General features: G+C 34.2%; 1 protein-coding gene across 1 annotated transcript in view; it reads left to right on the top strand.

Moving 5' to 3' along the window:
- The window catches only part of RPGRIP1L (RPGRIP1 like), a 110,876-nt gene that overhangs the window by 78,194 nt on the left and 14,931 nt on the right, over positions 1–17,751 (top strand). The window contains exon 23 of the mRNA XM_075995646.1: positions 11,675–11,858. Within this exon, the coding sequence (XP_075851761.1) occupies positions 11,675–11,858 (184 nt within the window). The remainder of the gene's footprint in view (positions 1–11,674; positions 11,859–17,751) is intronic.

Below are 17,751 nucleotides of genomic sequence, written 5' to 3'. Positions count from 1 at the left end.
TCAGAAATTACCCAGTCTGTGATATTTTTGTTATAGCAACACAAATGGATCAAGACAGTGAAATACAGCATTTTCTATGGATTGTACCAGTTTTCTGTGTGCTACTTTAGCAAATCATTTAGTATTGAATACTGGAACCTTTTTCTTTAAGATTGCAAAAGTGCTACAAAGAACTGTGTATCCCTAACCCAGATGCACAAATTTTTAACATTATTCTATTTGTTTTATGATTTTTATTCTCTCTTATATATGCATATATGTGCACATACTTATATATTTATAAACATACATTCTTACATACATAATTGTTATCAACCATTTGAGAGTTACAGAAATCAAACCCCCTTTACCTCTAAATACTCCAGAGTAATAATACAATATTATCTAACTAGTTTTCATTAAAATTTTGCCAGATGTCCCATTAGTATCATTTATAGCATATTATTAATATGGCCTAAGATCCGATGCAGGTCACAGATTGCATGTAGTTTTCATGTCTCTTTGGCCACCATTAATCTGTAATGGTTCTTCAGTCTTTGTTTTCATCTTTTATAACATTGACATTTTTAAATATAGGCCATTTTATAGAATATAGAATATCCTTCAGTTTGGATTTTCCAGTCTGGTGTTTCCTCCAGATCAGATTCCAGTGATGCATTTTGGCAGGAATACAAAAGCAACACTGTATCCTTTTCAGTGATCATATCATGTAATTTTCACTGATTATTGATGGTGCTAACTTTGGTTGAAGTGCGGTGCCATAAATCCTTTTTAGTTTGTGACTTTTTTTGTTTTTTAGAGATAGGGTTTTGCTCTGTCACCCAGGCTGGGGTGCAGTGGCATCATGATAGCTCACTGCAGCCTCGAATTCCTGGGCTCAAGTGATCCTCCTGCCTCACCCTCCTGAGTAGCTGGGACTACAGGCACATGCTACTACATCCAGCTAATTGTTTTTATTTTTTGTAGAGACACTCTCACCATGTTGCCCAGGCTGGTCTCAAACTCCTGGCCTCAAGCAATCCTCCCTCCTCAGCCTCCAAAAGTGCTGGGATTACAGGCATGGGTCACCACACACAGCCCATAAATCCTTTTTTAAGCTTAAAAATATTTGTGACTCATTAGTTTCTTCTTTTGTCTCCTCTTTAAGAACTGCTTCTGGTAGAAATCTCATAACAGTGATAGCCTTCATAGGAAGGAAGTTATTACTGATTGCCTATTATGTGCTAAGCATATCCTATGTAATATCTCCTCACAGTCTTCATTAGTATGTATTGTGTGTCAGGCAGACAGAAAGAAGCAATCCCTTCCCTCAAAGAATTTACAGTCTGTGGGAAAAACAATTATAATGGCTGGTGGTTAGCACTAGGAGAGTGGAATACACAGGGTGCTGTGGGAGCATTCAGAGAGCATGCCTAGGTCAGCTTGAGGGGCCTTCATCAGTGATGACTTCCTACAGTCAGTATAGCTTGAGCATGTGTTTAAGATGATTAGGAGTTAGTGGAAAGGAGGAAAGTATCATTATAGGCCAAAGGAATGAAAAGCCTGAGAACTTCAGAGAACATGGAGCATGGCTTGTTCTAGAATTCAGAGTGGTTCTAGGGTCTGCCAACCCTATTACGGTGCATATGCGGAGCCTCGGCAGAACAGGCTGAAAAGCTAGGCATGGTCTAGAGCATTGAGGCCTCTGAGGGTTTTTAAAATGGGGAAAGAAGATCGCTCATTCAATAAACAGATATTTAGTGAGCACCTGCTGTGTTCCAAGCTCTAGGGTTCCTTGCTCTAGGGCCTGGGAATATAACAGTGGATAAGGGAATTAAGGATCCTGTTCTTACAGGGTTTGAACTCTTGTATTACATTTTAAAAGATCATGCTTTCAAAACTGTGAAAAAATAGATTTTAGCCACAAACTAGTTAAAAAGTAAATAGATGAGTTGTATATTCCAGGTACTAAAAAATAAACCAAGGCCGGGCGCTGTGGCTCACGCCTGTAATCCTAGCTCTTGGGAGGCCGAGGCGGGCGGATTGCTCGAGGTCAGGAGTTCAAAACCAGCCTGAGCAAGAGCAAGACCCCGTCTCTACTATAAACAGAAAGAAATTAATTGGCCAACTGATATATATATATATAAAAAAAATTAGCCGGGCATAGTGGCACATGCCTGTAGTCCCAGCTACTCGGGAGGCTGAGGCAGAAGGATCACTCGAGCCCAGGAGTTTGAGGTTGCTGTGAGCTAGGCTGACGCCACGGCACTCACTCTAGCCTGGACAACAAAGTGAGACTCTGTCTCAAAAAAAAAAATAAATAAAAAAAAAAATAAACCAAAAAAATATAAAAAGTAAATAAAGGATCCTACTATATAGTTATCCCCACTTTATGAAGCCTTTTAAAAATTGCCCTATCTTATAATGTCACAAAATTAAAAATAGTAGTGTCCTAGATAAACATCATTTATGATAGTTACACTGTGAATCTGAATTATCTAATGCACTGTGTAAGCAATTTAAGATCATTCAGTTTCTTATTTTCATATTATAGATTCTGACAGCTCATAGTCATTTCTTAGAAATGTTGATCCTTAAAAAGAATCTAACAGATTTCCCAGGACTTCTACATAGTACTTGGTTCTTTCTCTTTTCTTCATGTCTGTGATGTATAATTAATCATAGATTACTTCATTTTGTTTCATTTCATTTACAACATTTATGAGCTTCACTTTGTCAGTATGAAATGCTTGTCCCCTCCTTTCCTTTCCAAAGTGGCGTAATTAGTGTTAGCATCTTTTTTAACAGTCTACATAAAGTTTAGTGGCTGGATTAAATCAAGTCATTAACATAATGTGCTACTCAATTTGCCCCTATCTCTCTTCGTTTCCCGGACATCAAAGTGCCACAGAGCGCAAGTGTAATTGGGCCTTGCTGGCCTGTCAGATTCCGTCAGCCTGATGACTGCTGCTTTTACTAAAAAGCTTCTAGGCATGATAATTAATGGCGAGGGTTGCAGGGGCAGAAGTCTGAGAAATGTAAAACTTTGGACATTTCTCTATGAATATTTTATTAATTTGAATAATCAGAAGTTAACAGTGTAAATTTGATGTATAATACATTGATTAAAAGACTTGTTTCAGGTCCTCAAATAGACATCAAAACTGAAAATTTGCATCTGTCATGGCATTTATAAAAAAAGAATTAACAGTCCTCCTTTCACATAATTTCTAATTTTATCATTTAAATAATGCAGGTTTCATTTTTCACAACAAAATGTATTGCCATCAGCCCACAAATATCTTAAAATGTGCCCACAGGTGAGAATGGGAAATTACAGGCTGAAAGAGCAATGAACTCTTCTGTGCAGTGCATATTTACATCATTGTCTTTCTCTGTTCCTGCTAATAGCAGTTTTGTAAAAGCTGCCATATTCAATTGTTCTACATTGCAATTTCACCTGGAAACCAGGTTCTCTGAACAATGAGCTAGCATTCCCAGGTGATTGCAGTAATGATGTTGGGCAAAATAGATTTTAAAACTTTAAAAGACAGAATGCAAAAAGCAATTCATTAATTTGAATTTATGTATGAAAAATTATTATTAAATCACTTCAGAATCAACTATGATATCCTATCAGTGGGTAAAATAAGTCCCTCCCAATGTTTTTACATATGGAAGCTTAAACTAGATAGAATGTAGGTTTTAAAATATATTTTATGTAAAACCAGAAATGTTGAATTACTCTCCTGAGAGTAATTGCTTTTAAAACGATTTTTATGCTTGCAACTTACTTATCTCCTACTAATATAGCATGAACATTTTTCCATGGCAGTACACTCTATTTATTTTAACATATGCATAATATTCCATTATATGGCTATACCTTATTTAGTTAAATGAGCCCCTTTTGATGGACCCTTAGATTTCTATCATTTTTTGCTAATGCAAACATATCTGGTTAAAAGAGTACTTATAGCAGAGACTATACAGCCTGCAATGCCAAAAATATTTGCTATCTGGCCTTTTACTGAAAAAAAATGCCAACACCTAATTAGGGATGGGATAAAATAAGGAGCTTTTATATTTTACATTTTATAATATATTATTGGATTATTTTTAATGATAAGCATAGATTGTTCCTAATAAGGAAGTAATTTGTGAGCTAATTCTGTACTAAAATGTTAAATAAAGAACAGTTTAGTATGAATATTGTGGAAGTTTCTGTATAAAGATGTCAGAAGGGTCAGTAGACGTAGGATGAATCTGTTTTGGGTTAGAGCGGTGTTTCACAAAGTGTTATCCCCAAATGTCAGCATCAGCATCACCTGAGAATTTGTGAGAGATTCAAATTCTTGAGCTCCACCTCAGACCTAATGAATCAGAAGCTCTAAAGGTGGCGCTCACCAGTCTGTTTTATCGGAGGATTCTAGGGTATGCTAACGTGTGAGAACCATAGTTTTAGGGGAAAGAAGTACTTCTCACCCTTAGCTGCACAATAGAATCACCTAGGGAGCATTTTTAATGCGAGGGCCTGAGCTCAACTCAGATAAATTGAGTCAGAATTTTATTTATAGCTCCCCCAGTAATTTTAATGTGCAGCCAAAATTGAGAGCCACTGTACTACAACATCTGTTCTCAATGATGGTGAAAGTGGAATAGCATATCAAAATCACCTGAAATTGAGAGTGATTTTTAAAATTCTCTCCTTCCTTCACATTACTGCCATAGTAAACCACAGTTAATGATGGAAATGTGTCATATCCCTCAAGTGTAGTAGGACAGGAAAAAAATATTCCAAACCACTGCTTTAGAACAAACTTCCATAATTTGCTGACCATTATAGACACAATAATTTACATGGCGTTTAGGGACACCATGACAATGCTCTAAAAATAAGTTCTCTTAACGCTAGCACAATTTTGCTGCCTATCACTGAAGTTTGCAACATTTGTGTTATTTAAGATAGTGCATTTTAACAGAACATGTTAAAACAGATAGATTCCTGCCACTGCTGAAAATTGGGTTTTTTTGTATTGTTTGTTAAAAACTTACTACCTCCTATTACCTTATTACATTGAGTTTCTGGAGATATTGCCTTTCTGTGTACTCTTATTTCTCCCACAGAACTATTATTTAAAAAAAAAAAAACACTTTTCAATCAAAGCTAATGAAGAGCAGATATGATTCCTAATAAGAGGAAGCTTTGGAGCCTAGCGTGAGATCAACGGAATTTTTTTTGAGTCTTTAAGATGACTCTGCCCATGCCCAGCCTGAAGAAAAGAAGGTTGTAGGAATCACCATTAATCAGCATGCATTCCTACCCTGCTTACATATAGCTCTATCAATACCAGTAGTGAGTTTGATTGTTCGAATCAACTGTTTTGAGCTTGTCTTAGAGCTCACCCCAATTAAAATTTGAACTCTTTGAGGACATGGACATAAATCACCACCTTCTATTTCCATTTTGTCTCTCTTATTTTGTTAGAGGGTACCAAGTTCTACATATTACATACATACTGTGGCTCCTATAGGTAGGCTTTATTTGTGTTTATTTATACACACATATACACATAATACACATATTGTATTATACACAAACATAAATAAATTGTTTTCATGATGATAAAAATAATACCTATGTAGATTGGTATAACCATGTGGAGATTAATTTGATAATCTGTTAAAGTTGAATTTCTCATACCTGTTACCCAGCATTTCTGCTCCCAGGGGAACCAAACATATGTGCAAGAAAACATAAAAGGATATTCAATGCAACATTGTTTATAATAGCAAAAAATTATAAACAACTTTATCAGCAGGTAAATGAATAAATAGAGTACAGATTATATATGCAATATAAATGGAATTCTATACAACAGTTAATATAAATGAATTAGATCTAAATTATAAATAAGAATAAATCTCAAAAATGTGGCATTGTAATGTGTCCAAAAACAAACTGCAGAATGATTAATAGAGTATGATACCACTAATATAAAATCTAAAAACATAAAATAATACTTATGTTGTTTATGGATATATACATATGTAGTGGAAAATATCAAAGCATATTTGGAAATGATACAACCAACTTCAAGGTAGTGGTTGCCTCTGGGGAATGAGGAAGGAGGTGAAAAGATTTGGCAGTTGGTGGCTTTACCTGTATCTGAAATAGTTTATTTCTTCAACAACAACATCAAAAAAGTTTGAATCAGATACGGCAAAATGGTAACATCTGTTTAAGATGGTAAGTATTGAATGTGCCACATTATTTTCTGTATTTTTCTCATATTTGAAATGTTTTATAATGAAAAAATTAAAGAAATGCCTGCCTATTTACTGTAAAAATTTAGAATGAAGTTAAAATCGCCTGTGATCTCACCACAGTTAGATTTAAATGTAACTGACTGAAACAAGTTGCAAAACCTTTATCATAGGCCATTCTCAGTTATGCAGTACTGTTTTTAAGGGTTGTCAGGTTGGATTAGTTTTCAGAAGCCTAACTATCCAACTCCACTGTGACTGCTGTGAGGGCTAAAACCAGAGGAAGAATTCAGAATAATCCTGTGAAGTAAAACATGAAAATTTTAAGCATGCCAATAATAAGCCTAAGTAAACAGTATGGAAAAATATGACCTAAAATGTGGGATTAGCATCAGTCAGGAAGCAATGGTGGAATAGAGCCAAAATGAGAGCTATAATTTATTTTTCTCTGAGAGTAATACAAGCTGTCATCACATTTCTAGATCATTCAGTCACATAACATATAGTGTCCATCTATACAGACAACTAAAAATAAGTTGCGTGGAGTGCTTATGTGAATGACTTCTATTACTTCTCTTCACCATAATCAAAATTTATAAATGTTCTTTTTACATGGTGATGTTGACATCGTGCTATCTAGGGAAGCTAATAGGGCAATTGATGAACAAGAAAAAAAATACTGAGAAGAAACATCCTACCTGGTACAAAAGTTCATACATATAGAGAGGAAATAAAACAGGAAAAGCCTAAAGCCTATACTGTCTAGCCAACTTCCTGTATCTGAAGGATGCTAATACCCTGTAGAGGTATAGCCTGTCATGTTGCCGTAGTAATTCTGAACAGACATTATTATGCATCTATCTGAAAAGGCTTTGTTTGAATGATTGTCATTTGATTCAGTATATTACTTACACCTCTTCCCATTCTCCTAATTGAACTGGAATTTTTTTTCTACTTTTTTTTATTATGAAACATTTCAAACATAGAGAAAAGTTGAAATAATACTACCCTACCATCTAGATTCAACAATATTGCCTGTATTTGAGATAGTTTATTCAATTAAAATCTAGAACAGCAAAAGTCATATATATTTTTTAACAGTTAATAACCCACTTCCTGAAACATAGTAGTACATAATAAATATTTTTAAAAGAGAAAACACTAATAACTGCAGTGTTGTATAATTGTGACAATATATAAAGGATATTCATCCGCCTCTATTTCACTAAATATTTATGGAGAGCCTGTTACATGCCCAGTGCTGGGGAGGATGTTAAATAGTAATAGCAGAAGATGAGTAAGTTATGGCCCTGCCCTCCGGGAGCTCACAGTCTATAGACAGAGGCAAATATGTAAACACCTCCATGTAGTACAGTGTGACCCAAAGGAGGAAACAACCAACTCACTCTTGGATATCAGTAATGCTCTCATAAAGGAGAGCCTGTGTTGTTTGGTTCAGGGCCTCAGATGAGAGGAATTTTATTTTTTAGAAAAGATTTCAAACAGAATAAACAACAGATGCAAAAACTGAGAATGGCACAGGTTTGAGGAAATAGCTAAAGTGTAGGGTAATAGATTTTCAAGCAGATTGGTTTTTAGGAGAGAATTCTGCTACAATAAGGAGTATGGCTGGGGTTTCAGGCAAGAGATGACAATAAGGAAGAACAACACTGAGCTTATAGTCTCATACCACCCCTCAGTGTGCTTCCAGTCTGCCAACAAGTTATCTTTCATGCTAATTCTTTCTATTTCTCCCTCCTTATTTTGTCAAATTTCTACTTTCTAATAACTAGGAAGTTACTATATTAGTTACCATCCTGAGAACCTAAAGAAGTTTCTCTAGAGATAAAAATGAGAAAAACAGTATCTTATTTTTCCTTATATCCCCAATGGTTGAAACAATGTCTAGAAATACATGCTTTCAACAACTCAGTAAATCACTGAGATATTTAGGAAGTACAATAAACAGGAATGGGTGACCTACAGGATATAGTGAGTATGAAAATAATGGAAATGACAAGAAAGGATCAAGGTCTTCTGGTTGTATGTAACTAGGTGGATGTCGTCAGATAAGATAGGAAATTTCAGAGGATGATTGGGATTGGGGGAGATGGAAAGGAGAGATAATGAGTTAATTTCTGACTTGTTGGGTTAGAGTTGTCTATAGTGCATTTGGTTTGATTCTTAATCTTCATACATAATCTAGTTGAACTTTTGATTCACAGGGACTTGAACGCAATCAGAATTGTTCCAATGTTGAAAAATGAATTGTCTAGCACTATTAGTCTTGCTTCCCTAAATACGTACTATTGAGAACTTATACCTTTTTGGATTTAAGTCGATTCATATAGCATCATATGAATGAAGAAATTATAACTGATAACTTCTGCCAACCGTATTGGTCAGAGAATTAAAAAAGAATATATGATAGACATAATGGCAGTAGTGGGAGAATACCCAAAAAAGAAAAAACTGGACCAGAAAGAAGAATCATAAAAAGAATTTTAAAGTTCTTTTATTTCTTTGATATTATAGGTTTTCCTTTTTGTTGTTGTTTTGGGTCTTTTTGCTTTTGTTATTTTGTTTTTGTTTTTTTGGCTGTAATCCAAGTATCTACTTTTATCTAGAATTATATTTTAAATTTTAAAGAGTTGCATGTAGTCTTATTTGACAGCTTAAATTGGTTCTTACAGTAATGCAAGTTTTCATATGGGGATTGTATAGCTAATATATTATTAATAAAATAACCACTTAAATAAATTTTATTCCCCTGCTATTTAAATGTTCATTTGTCTCTTTATTAGGTTGTGTGATAAACAATTTTAAATTTCTGTCTTCACAAGGTAGAAATAAGCATGAATATCTTTTTCCTTTTTATAGCTATTTTTTCTTTAATTCTTTTGTGCAGAAGCATGAATGTTTTATAAGATGTTATTGTTATAACAATTCTAAGTTTGTCAAATTCCAAGTTATGTAATAGACTTAATTATATATTATGCTACAGTTGGATCAGAATTATGTATGTGTGTACAGTATTTTTATAACCACAATACATTTTAAGGAAAAAATAATATTTAAAATATTTTCTTTACCATGTAGTCTTCAGTGAGCAGTGAAGGGGTTTTCTGAAGTAAGATTAGACAATAGAGCCAACTTCATTTTTTATGCACGTGAACGGAGAGGGCTTGAGGTTATTAGTTGAAACCGAGTAACCTTTCCAGGCTTTCATCTCTTTCTTTTCAAATTTGAATATGAAAAGCATATTCAAGTCAAAGACCATCACTTTAATGACATTTGGCAGTCATTTGATTTATTAGGTTTTAGAAAAAATTTTCCTTTAAATATTTCATCATACTATGCTAATCCCAGTAATATTGCCAGCTGCAGCCTTGTACCTGTATTAGTGGAGACAGAATGGTGTGGAATTTTCTCTGTCATCCTAGTAAAATTTCCATGAATCTACTGAATAATAAAATAACCTTATTGAAATATTCAGATTTGGGTTTTTAGTTAAAGTGTCTTAGAATACATAATAAAAGAAAATGTCTTTTGAAAGAAGGGGGTAAAATTACTTCATCAAATATTGAGGGGGTTTGACAGCAATGGAAATTGTTCTTTATGGAAATAGTTTTACAATAAGGACACTTATGCTTTTCAATTTGATTAATTATATTATATGCTTTGAAATATCTAAGTAATCACTATGGTGAATTTGCACGCTGATTTACATTAAACAATGAATTCAGAAAAGCTTGTCATATAAACAGGTCTCATTTTCAGGTTTTTCTAATTATTATTTGAAGTTATAGAATTTACAGTAGCATGTCTCCAAATTTAGTAAAGAAGGATTTGATAATAAAGAACAAATCTTAAATTGTAAAAAACAAATTTAACTGAGGAATTATTTTGGTATGTTCTAATTTTTAAATCCTAGTCTGTCAAATATATAAAGTCATTACTCAAGGAAACATTTGCGACTCCCATGATAATGTCTGGGTTTTTTTCATCTTGTATATATTTTTCTTAATTTCAGAATATTACAGGGGTACAAGTATTTCAGTTATGTGGATTATTTTTGTACTGCTTGAGTCAGAGTTATAAGGGTGCCGATCATCGAGATAGTGTACATTGTACCCATTTGGTATGATTTCACCCGTCTCCTTCTCCCTGCTCCCACCTGCATGATTCCTATCGAGTTTTACTTCCATCTGTGCACATGAGTGCTAATTGGTTAGTTACAATGTAATAGTGAATGTATGTGGTGTTTGTTTTTCCATTCTTGCAATGCTTAATTTAGGAGAATGGTCTCCAGTTCCATCCAGATTGTTGCAATGGTATTTATTCATTTTTTATGGCTGAGTAGTACTCTGTGGTGTATATATACCACATTTTATTAATCTGCTCATGAATTGATGGGCACTTTGGTTGATTCCACATTTGCAATTGTGGATTGTACTGCAATAGACATTCTTGTGCAAATGTCTTTTTGATAAAATGGGATTGCTGGATCAAATGGTAGATCTACTTTTAGTTCTTTAAGGACTCTCCATACTGTTTTCCACAGAGGCTGCACTAGTTTGCAGTCCCATCAGCAGTGTGTGAGTGTTCCTTTCTCTCCACATCCGCACCCGCATCTCTTGCACCAAAATCTAAGCAATGATGACAGTTAAATTTAAGCAAACAAATGTCATTTTTGTTGTTAATTCTGTAAAACTGAAGTAAACAATAAATTATGAGAAAATATACTTGTTAAATTAGATATGGGAGGGGGGGAAATGGGCATTTATTGAAACCTTAAAATCTGTACCCCCATAATATGCCAAAATAAAAAAAAAATTAGATATGACATTTTGTTTCTTTTGTTTGAAAATGTATTACTTATTGAATGAAATATGTTAGGGCAGAATATATGAGAGAGTGAACTGTAGTTTCTGCTCTAGTTAATGTAGATTCATACAGCTACATATATTACCATAATACCTATAAAGTGTTCAACAGGCTTTGGTCTCTGAATAACTGAAACTTTCTCAGGTACTGTAGATTAAATAAAAGCAGTGATAAACATGTACTTCATTACATAGTTTGAAACAGGGCCAACTGATACTTGTCATTCTGAAAGCAATCGGAGATGAAGATCTCATAATCTTCACTCCTGATAGACTACTAGTGGGGTATTTATAGCCTCAAATGTAAATCAGGAGACTATTGCCATGACACTGTTAACTTCAAACCCTGGGGCATTAGAATCTCATTCTCTCTCTCTGTGTCATGAATAATCTATCATGTATAACACAGTAGTGTACTTTGTGTTCAAGAAAAGAAACCCATTGGCCTTCGTGTTTTATTCAAAATTGATAGTGGAAAAGAATAAAGGATCTTTTTGTTTGTTTCATTTCTTTGTTGTTTTTTGGTTTTGTTCTTTAAACAGCCATCAGAAAAAATTCAGATTGAGATCATAGCTCTAAGCCTTAATGATGCTCCAGTAACCATGGATGACACTATCCAACGGCTATTTGTTGAGTGCCGATTCTATAGTCTTCCTGCTGAAGAGACGCCTGTGTCACTTCCAAAACCCAAGAGTGGGCAGTGGGTCTACTATAACTATAGCAATGGTATGTATGATTCCTTTGTAATATAAACTCTTATGTTTGCCCTTTTTTATCTTTGAAGGAAGCTGAAGGAACAAGGAGAAAGTTTAATTCTCTAATGTTCACATAAACTCGTGTAAGTCTTGTCAGAATAGATTAATAAAAGTCAAACATGTAGCATAAAGATTAAGAAAATAAAGCTGAAATAATACTGAAGAGGGAAGAAATGGGGAAACAATATTTCTAAATGTTCCTGCTATCTAATAATATCAATAGAAAAATGCCACCTAGGTTTGTAATTGAATTTAAATAAAATATATGATATTTCTAATGAAAACAAAGTACTAGTATTTTAATCATGTGAGTCAAACCATTCAATGGCCTAATTTTACTCTATCTTTCTGATCAATGTCATCACATGGATGTTTTTACAATATATGCATGTATCTCTCCCAGTGTCTAGAAGTTCAGGATTTTAATTGAGTGAAGCATAAATTCTCACAATGCCATTTCATCATATAGCCCACACATCCATTTATTGCAGCAGGCAGGTTTTCTCTGTTAGGGCTTGATCTATCAGCCCATAGTCATGTAAGTGCGGAGCAGCACCGACCCAATAGGCACCCTGTAAATTCTTAATCAACTTTAAAGAATGTTTAAGAATACTGTGTGATCATCATTATCTAATTAGAGAAGAATAAAAAATTGTATCAAACCACCATGACCCTAATTTAAAACTGCTTAGTAAGTTCTTCTAGAGCCCTACATTAAAACATACCATAAAGATGGAATGTCATATTCTCTTTAGCAGAATAGGCCATCTCATGCTAGTTGAACACACTATTTTTTACCACCAATCTTAGAAATTGCATTTTAATCAACATGGATAATCATGGTGCTATATCAGCAGGATTGCAAATGCTCATGGTTACCTTTTTTTTTTTTTTGGCATCTGGCATTTTTAGAAATATGTTCATTGCTCAAGACAGTAAGCTTGAACATTCAGAGATCTGGTATCCACAATTTGTGCTATTATGTGAACTCAGCCAAATTGTTTAAATTTCATGATTCCTTATTTTCTTATCTAAAGAAATAAAGTGCTTTCTAAGATCATTTCTAGCTCAAATTTTATAATAACAGGTTGGTTGGGAAATCACATGGAAATAAGTATTTGATCAGGGCAAGAATCTGATTCTACATTCATTTCATTCATTTGATATAAAAGAAACATTTCCAAAACTATTTTCTCAGGCTTCCTCGAGATCCTTAATTGCAAAGTACTAGGAAAGTAAACCATATCAAAATATAATCAATAATGAAAGAACTGTTCAGTCAACTAATTTTAATGAAGATACCCCAAGAAAAGAGACAGACAACTTTGGCTTTTATATTATTATTTGTAAAAGTCAGCAGTGGAATATTTGGCTGAACTGGCAACAAAATTGTTTTTTAGAAATTTATTGTACATTGAGAAACTTGGCTATGTAGGGAAACAGATGTTTCCATTTGCTTAAAGAGCAATGCAAATCCTTCTTTGGATCAAATCTGTGATACATGCTCAAGTGTCCTAAATTTTGTACATTCTCACATGGTTACTTCTAGGTCTGTTTGGAGATTTTTGTTGGTTAGTTGGTTAGTTGTAGATTTTTGTTTGTTTTTTCACTTTACTCTAAGGTACCTTACTATCTAATTGGTATTTTAAGAGTTGCCTATGTTTATAATGCCTTAACCATTTGATAGCAGGAAGAAAACCATAATCCATTAGAAATGAATGCAGGGGGGCAGGGGCAAGAAATGTAACCCTAACAATATTTGTACCCACAAAATTTGGGGAAAAAATAAATAAATAAATATTTTAAAAATTGAATTCAGTAAAAGTATTTACTATACCTCTCTTCAGCTTGTTTACCTTCCTGAGATTTGATGATGTAGAATTTTTAAGATTAATTGAATATAATTATAAGGAGATTTTTCCAGGGGGAGGGGAGAGGAATGTCCTCTACTTAGAAGCAAATATTAATAATACAGTTTTATATCTATTATATCTAAAAAATGAAATCCTAGGTCATCAACAAATTTGAGAAATAATTAATATTAACCTCATTGAAGGTTTTATTTTATTTTTCATGTAAACATGATATAATAGAAATGTTTATTGTTAAATTATTGTATTTGTATTTCTATTGCAGGGGGATCTCTTTAAATCTTTGGTTAATAAGTAACTCTCTTATCTAATTATTGTAATGATTTGCCATTCACTTGTTACTTGATAGAGAAGGTCAATATAATGTAGCCTTACATCTTCCAAAGCTCATTAAATGTTAATGAAAGTAATTTTATTTCCAAACTGACTTTTTAATTCAAATGGAAAATTTAGAGGACAATTAGTACATGCTTTCTCCTATTTGAATACCATACTGGTAGAGAGGTTAGCTGAACCTAGCAATGATTTTACCCTGCGTTGTGACTGGAATCTATACAAAAGGGATTTGTATTCTGAGGCCTAAATTAGGTACATAAAATGAGAGGTGTAGACTAATGATCCCCTGGATTATTCATAATTGAATTCAGTCTTTATTAAGAGGTGTTAGTTCACCTACACCAAGAAATATATCTTCTTAGGGCTATTAATACTGAAAAAACTAAAATTGAAGACAGTGATAGCAAGAACAAAACATTTGTATTTTATTGGGCTTGAGAATTTTGCTTGGAGAATGCTGAGAAAGGAAGAAAATAGTTTAGAGAAAAAAAATAAGATTAATGATGGATCTGAAGAATGTTGTCTGGGCCAAATAAAGCCTTCTAGGGAATTGAGAGTGGGAAGAAAAAAGATTAATGAAATCATCCAAAGTTTGTATGAGACATACAGATCTGGGCCCCTAGTCTCTGGAGATTGAACAGTCTATTTTTTGGAACAATTAAAGTTTAATTCAGAAGATAAAGAGGATGTAGAACATCAGATTTTGTTACTAATAGGAGGAGAAATTTCGCAAAGATAAGGATTATGGGGATGATAACAGTTTAATACAAAAGTTATCTGAAATTCAAGGTTATCAACCTTCTATAATTAAGCCATCTGCATTTCTTCCTTCTGCCATATGACATTGATAGAGAATATAATGATTTCTGCAACTTGCAGAAGTAAGGGATATGTTTTTAATGGTAGACAACTATGAAGATCAACTTAAGTATTTGGACTACTGGTTTGCATCCTTTTTGAAATACACACTTTCAGGAACTTTGTGTCAAAGTCGAGCAAGTCCTAAACAAATATGATTACTGAGTGGAATTAAAGGTACATAGCTTAACTTTTCGAGAGTTATGATACTTCTAATAATTGCCAGAGTAGCTTTTAAAAGGATGTATTTGAATTTTTAAAATTGTAAATTTTTTAACTATCTAGAATTTGAGAACACCAAATGAATCATGGTGCTCATAGGATCATAGAATCATGACCTAATCAGAGGAGGCCAAAGTTCCTATTTCCCAGTGTTTAACACAAAAGTGTTCACTAGTTCCTGATCCAATTTAAAAATTGGGCAAAAGAGTGTGGGCTAAACAGTGGTTCTCAATATGTGGTACCCTGACCACCTGCAGCAACTGGGAAATTGCAAATCTCCACCCCTACTGCAGACCTGCTGAACCATTAATTCTGGGAATAGAGCTCAGTAATCTGTACTGTAATAAGCCCTCCAAGGGATTCTGATACACATTTAAGACGGAAAACCATTGGGCTAGATTAAGATGTCCAATCTAGTCCCTGTTTGTGCAAGCAGGAGAGCCATAGTTCTAATTTGATACACCTTTGAAGAACTAAGCTTATTGGTAATGAGCTAGAGTTTTCTCAGAAAGAAACTTTAAAATTTTTTCCACCAACAGATTTGATTTAATGCACCTAGATGAGGTATTTCTAAGCAATATCCCTCTCTAAAAGAGTGAAAAGAAGGCCGGACGCGGTGGCTCACACCTGTAATCCTAGCACTCTAGGAGGCGGGAGGATTGCTCAAGGTCAGGAGTTCAAAACCAGCCTGAACAAGAGCGAGACCTTGTCTCTATTAAAAATAGAAATTACTTGGACAGCTAAAAATATATAGAAAAAATTAACAGGTTATGGTGGCACATGCCTGTTGTCCTAGCTACTCGGGAGGCTGAGGCAGGAGGATTGCTTGAACCCAGGAGTTTGAGGTTGTTGTGAACTAGGCTGATGCCACAGCACTCTAGCCTGGGCTACAGAGCGAGACTCTGTCTCAAGAAGAAGAAAAAAAAAAAGAGTGAAAAGAAAATGAGGTGGGTTCCCTTGATACTGTTATGGAACTCTCTCACACACTCCAGCCTTGTGCTAACAAAATGACTATAGCTAAAATAACAGGGAAAGTTTTGGCTTCATATGGAAAGAGTTAAATAGCATAGAAGTTAAGAGGGCAGGCTCTGGAGGAAGACATTGCTGGATTCAAATTCTGGCTCTGCTGCTTTCTAACTAGGTGATCTTGTGCAAATTACTAACCTTCTCTGGGTCTATTTCATCATCTGTAAAATGTGGGTCAGCATGGTCCTCAACCCACATGATTGCAGTAAAAGTATTGAGTGTAGTACCTTGTACATAAACATCACTCAATAAATAGTGGCTATCATTATTTTTATATTTGTTATGAGAATCAGAAATACAGTGTTCTGACCAACTGGATGAAGGAGAAGCACAAGGAATAAGAATCCCCAAATACACCATATTTTACCAATTTCAATGGTAATGATGTTTTTGAAGAAAAGTTAAACATAGAATTATATGATCCAAGAATTCCACTTTCAGGTATATACCAAAAGAATTGAAATTGGGGACTGAGATATTTGTATACCCATGTTCATAGCAGCGTTATCATAATGGCCAAAAGGTGGAAACAACCCATGTGTTCATCACAGGATAAGCAGATAAACAAAATGTAGTACATACACACAATGGAATATTATTCAGCCTTAAAAAGGAATGAAATTTGATACATGCTACAACATGGATGAACCTTGAACATCAATGCTAAGTGAAATAAGCTAGACACAAAATACTATATGATTCCACTTATATGAGGTACCTCAAGTTGTCAGATTCATAGAAACAGAACATAGAGTGGTGGTTACCAGGAGCTGGGAGAAGACAGGAATGGAGAGTTACTGTTTAGTGGGTATAGCATCTCAGTCTGGGAGGATGAAGAAGTTCTGGAAATGGATAGTGGTGATGATTGAACCACAATGTGAATATACTTAGTGTCACTGAACTGTACACTTAAAAATGGCTAAAATGATACATTTTATGTATATTTTACCACAATAAAAAAATGTAACCCATTGAAATTCATAAAAACTGGTCTAGGTTTAATTGAATGACACTTTATTTGGATGCTGGCCTTTGAAATTGTCTTTCCTTTTTATTTTTTTTTAGCCACTGAGATTACCCTTGTCTTCAAACAATGTAAACAAGTATGGCATAAAAGCTTTAGAACTCTGAAGTAAAAAAAATATGGTATACCACATCCTGAATTGGTGATTAACAGCAAAAAAAAAAAAAAAAAAATCCCATTAAAATAATGTCCCCATTTGGCTTTGTGTACTGGCAACCTCTAAGAAATAAAGCACTGTCTCCCAGCATTAGTGAAACTCATCTATTAGCATGACATTTTGGCATTAATAGGTAAAACAAAATACTCTGAACCCTTTGTCTTTATTGATTTCTGTAAATCTCAGTAACCTATATAACTAGTCACAATTACTAATATATCATGCAAGGAGCAATAAGCTAGGTGTTGCTGCTTGACCTTGATTATCCAGAGCTGGTTATTATGTCTTCAGTGATTCCTACTTCTCATAAACCACTAACCCACCCTATATAGACATCTTTACGTCTCCCACTGCATGTGCCTAACTTAGT

The sequence above is a fragment of the Microcebus murinus genome, chromosome 20 (assembly GCF_040939455.1).
Source record: "Microcebus murinus isolate Inina chromosome 20, M.murinus_Inina_mat1.0, whole genome shotgun sequence".
NCBI classification, from domain to species: domain Eukaryota; kingdom Metazoa; phylum Chordata; class Mammalia; order Primates; family Cheirogaleidae; genus Microcebus; species Microcebus murinus.
Note: the sequence above shows the minus strand (reverse complement) of the source record. Positions and strands in the feature narration are given on the sequence as shown.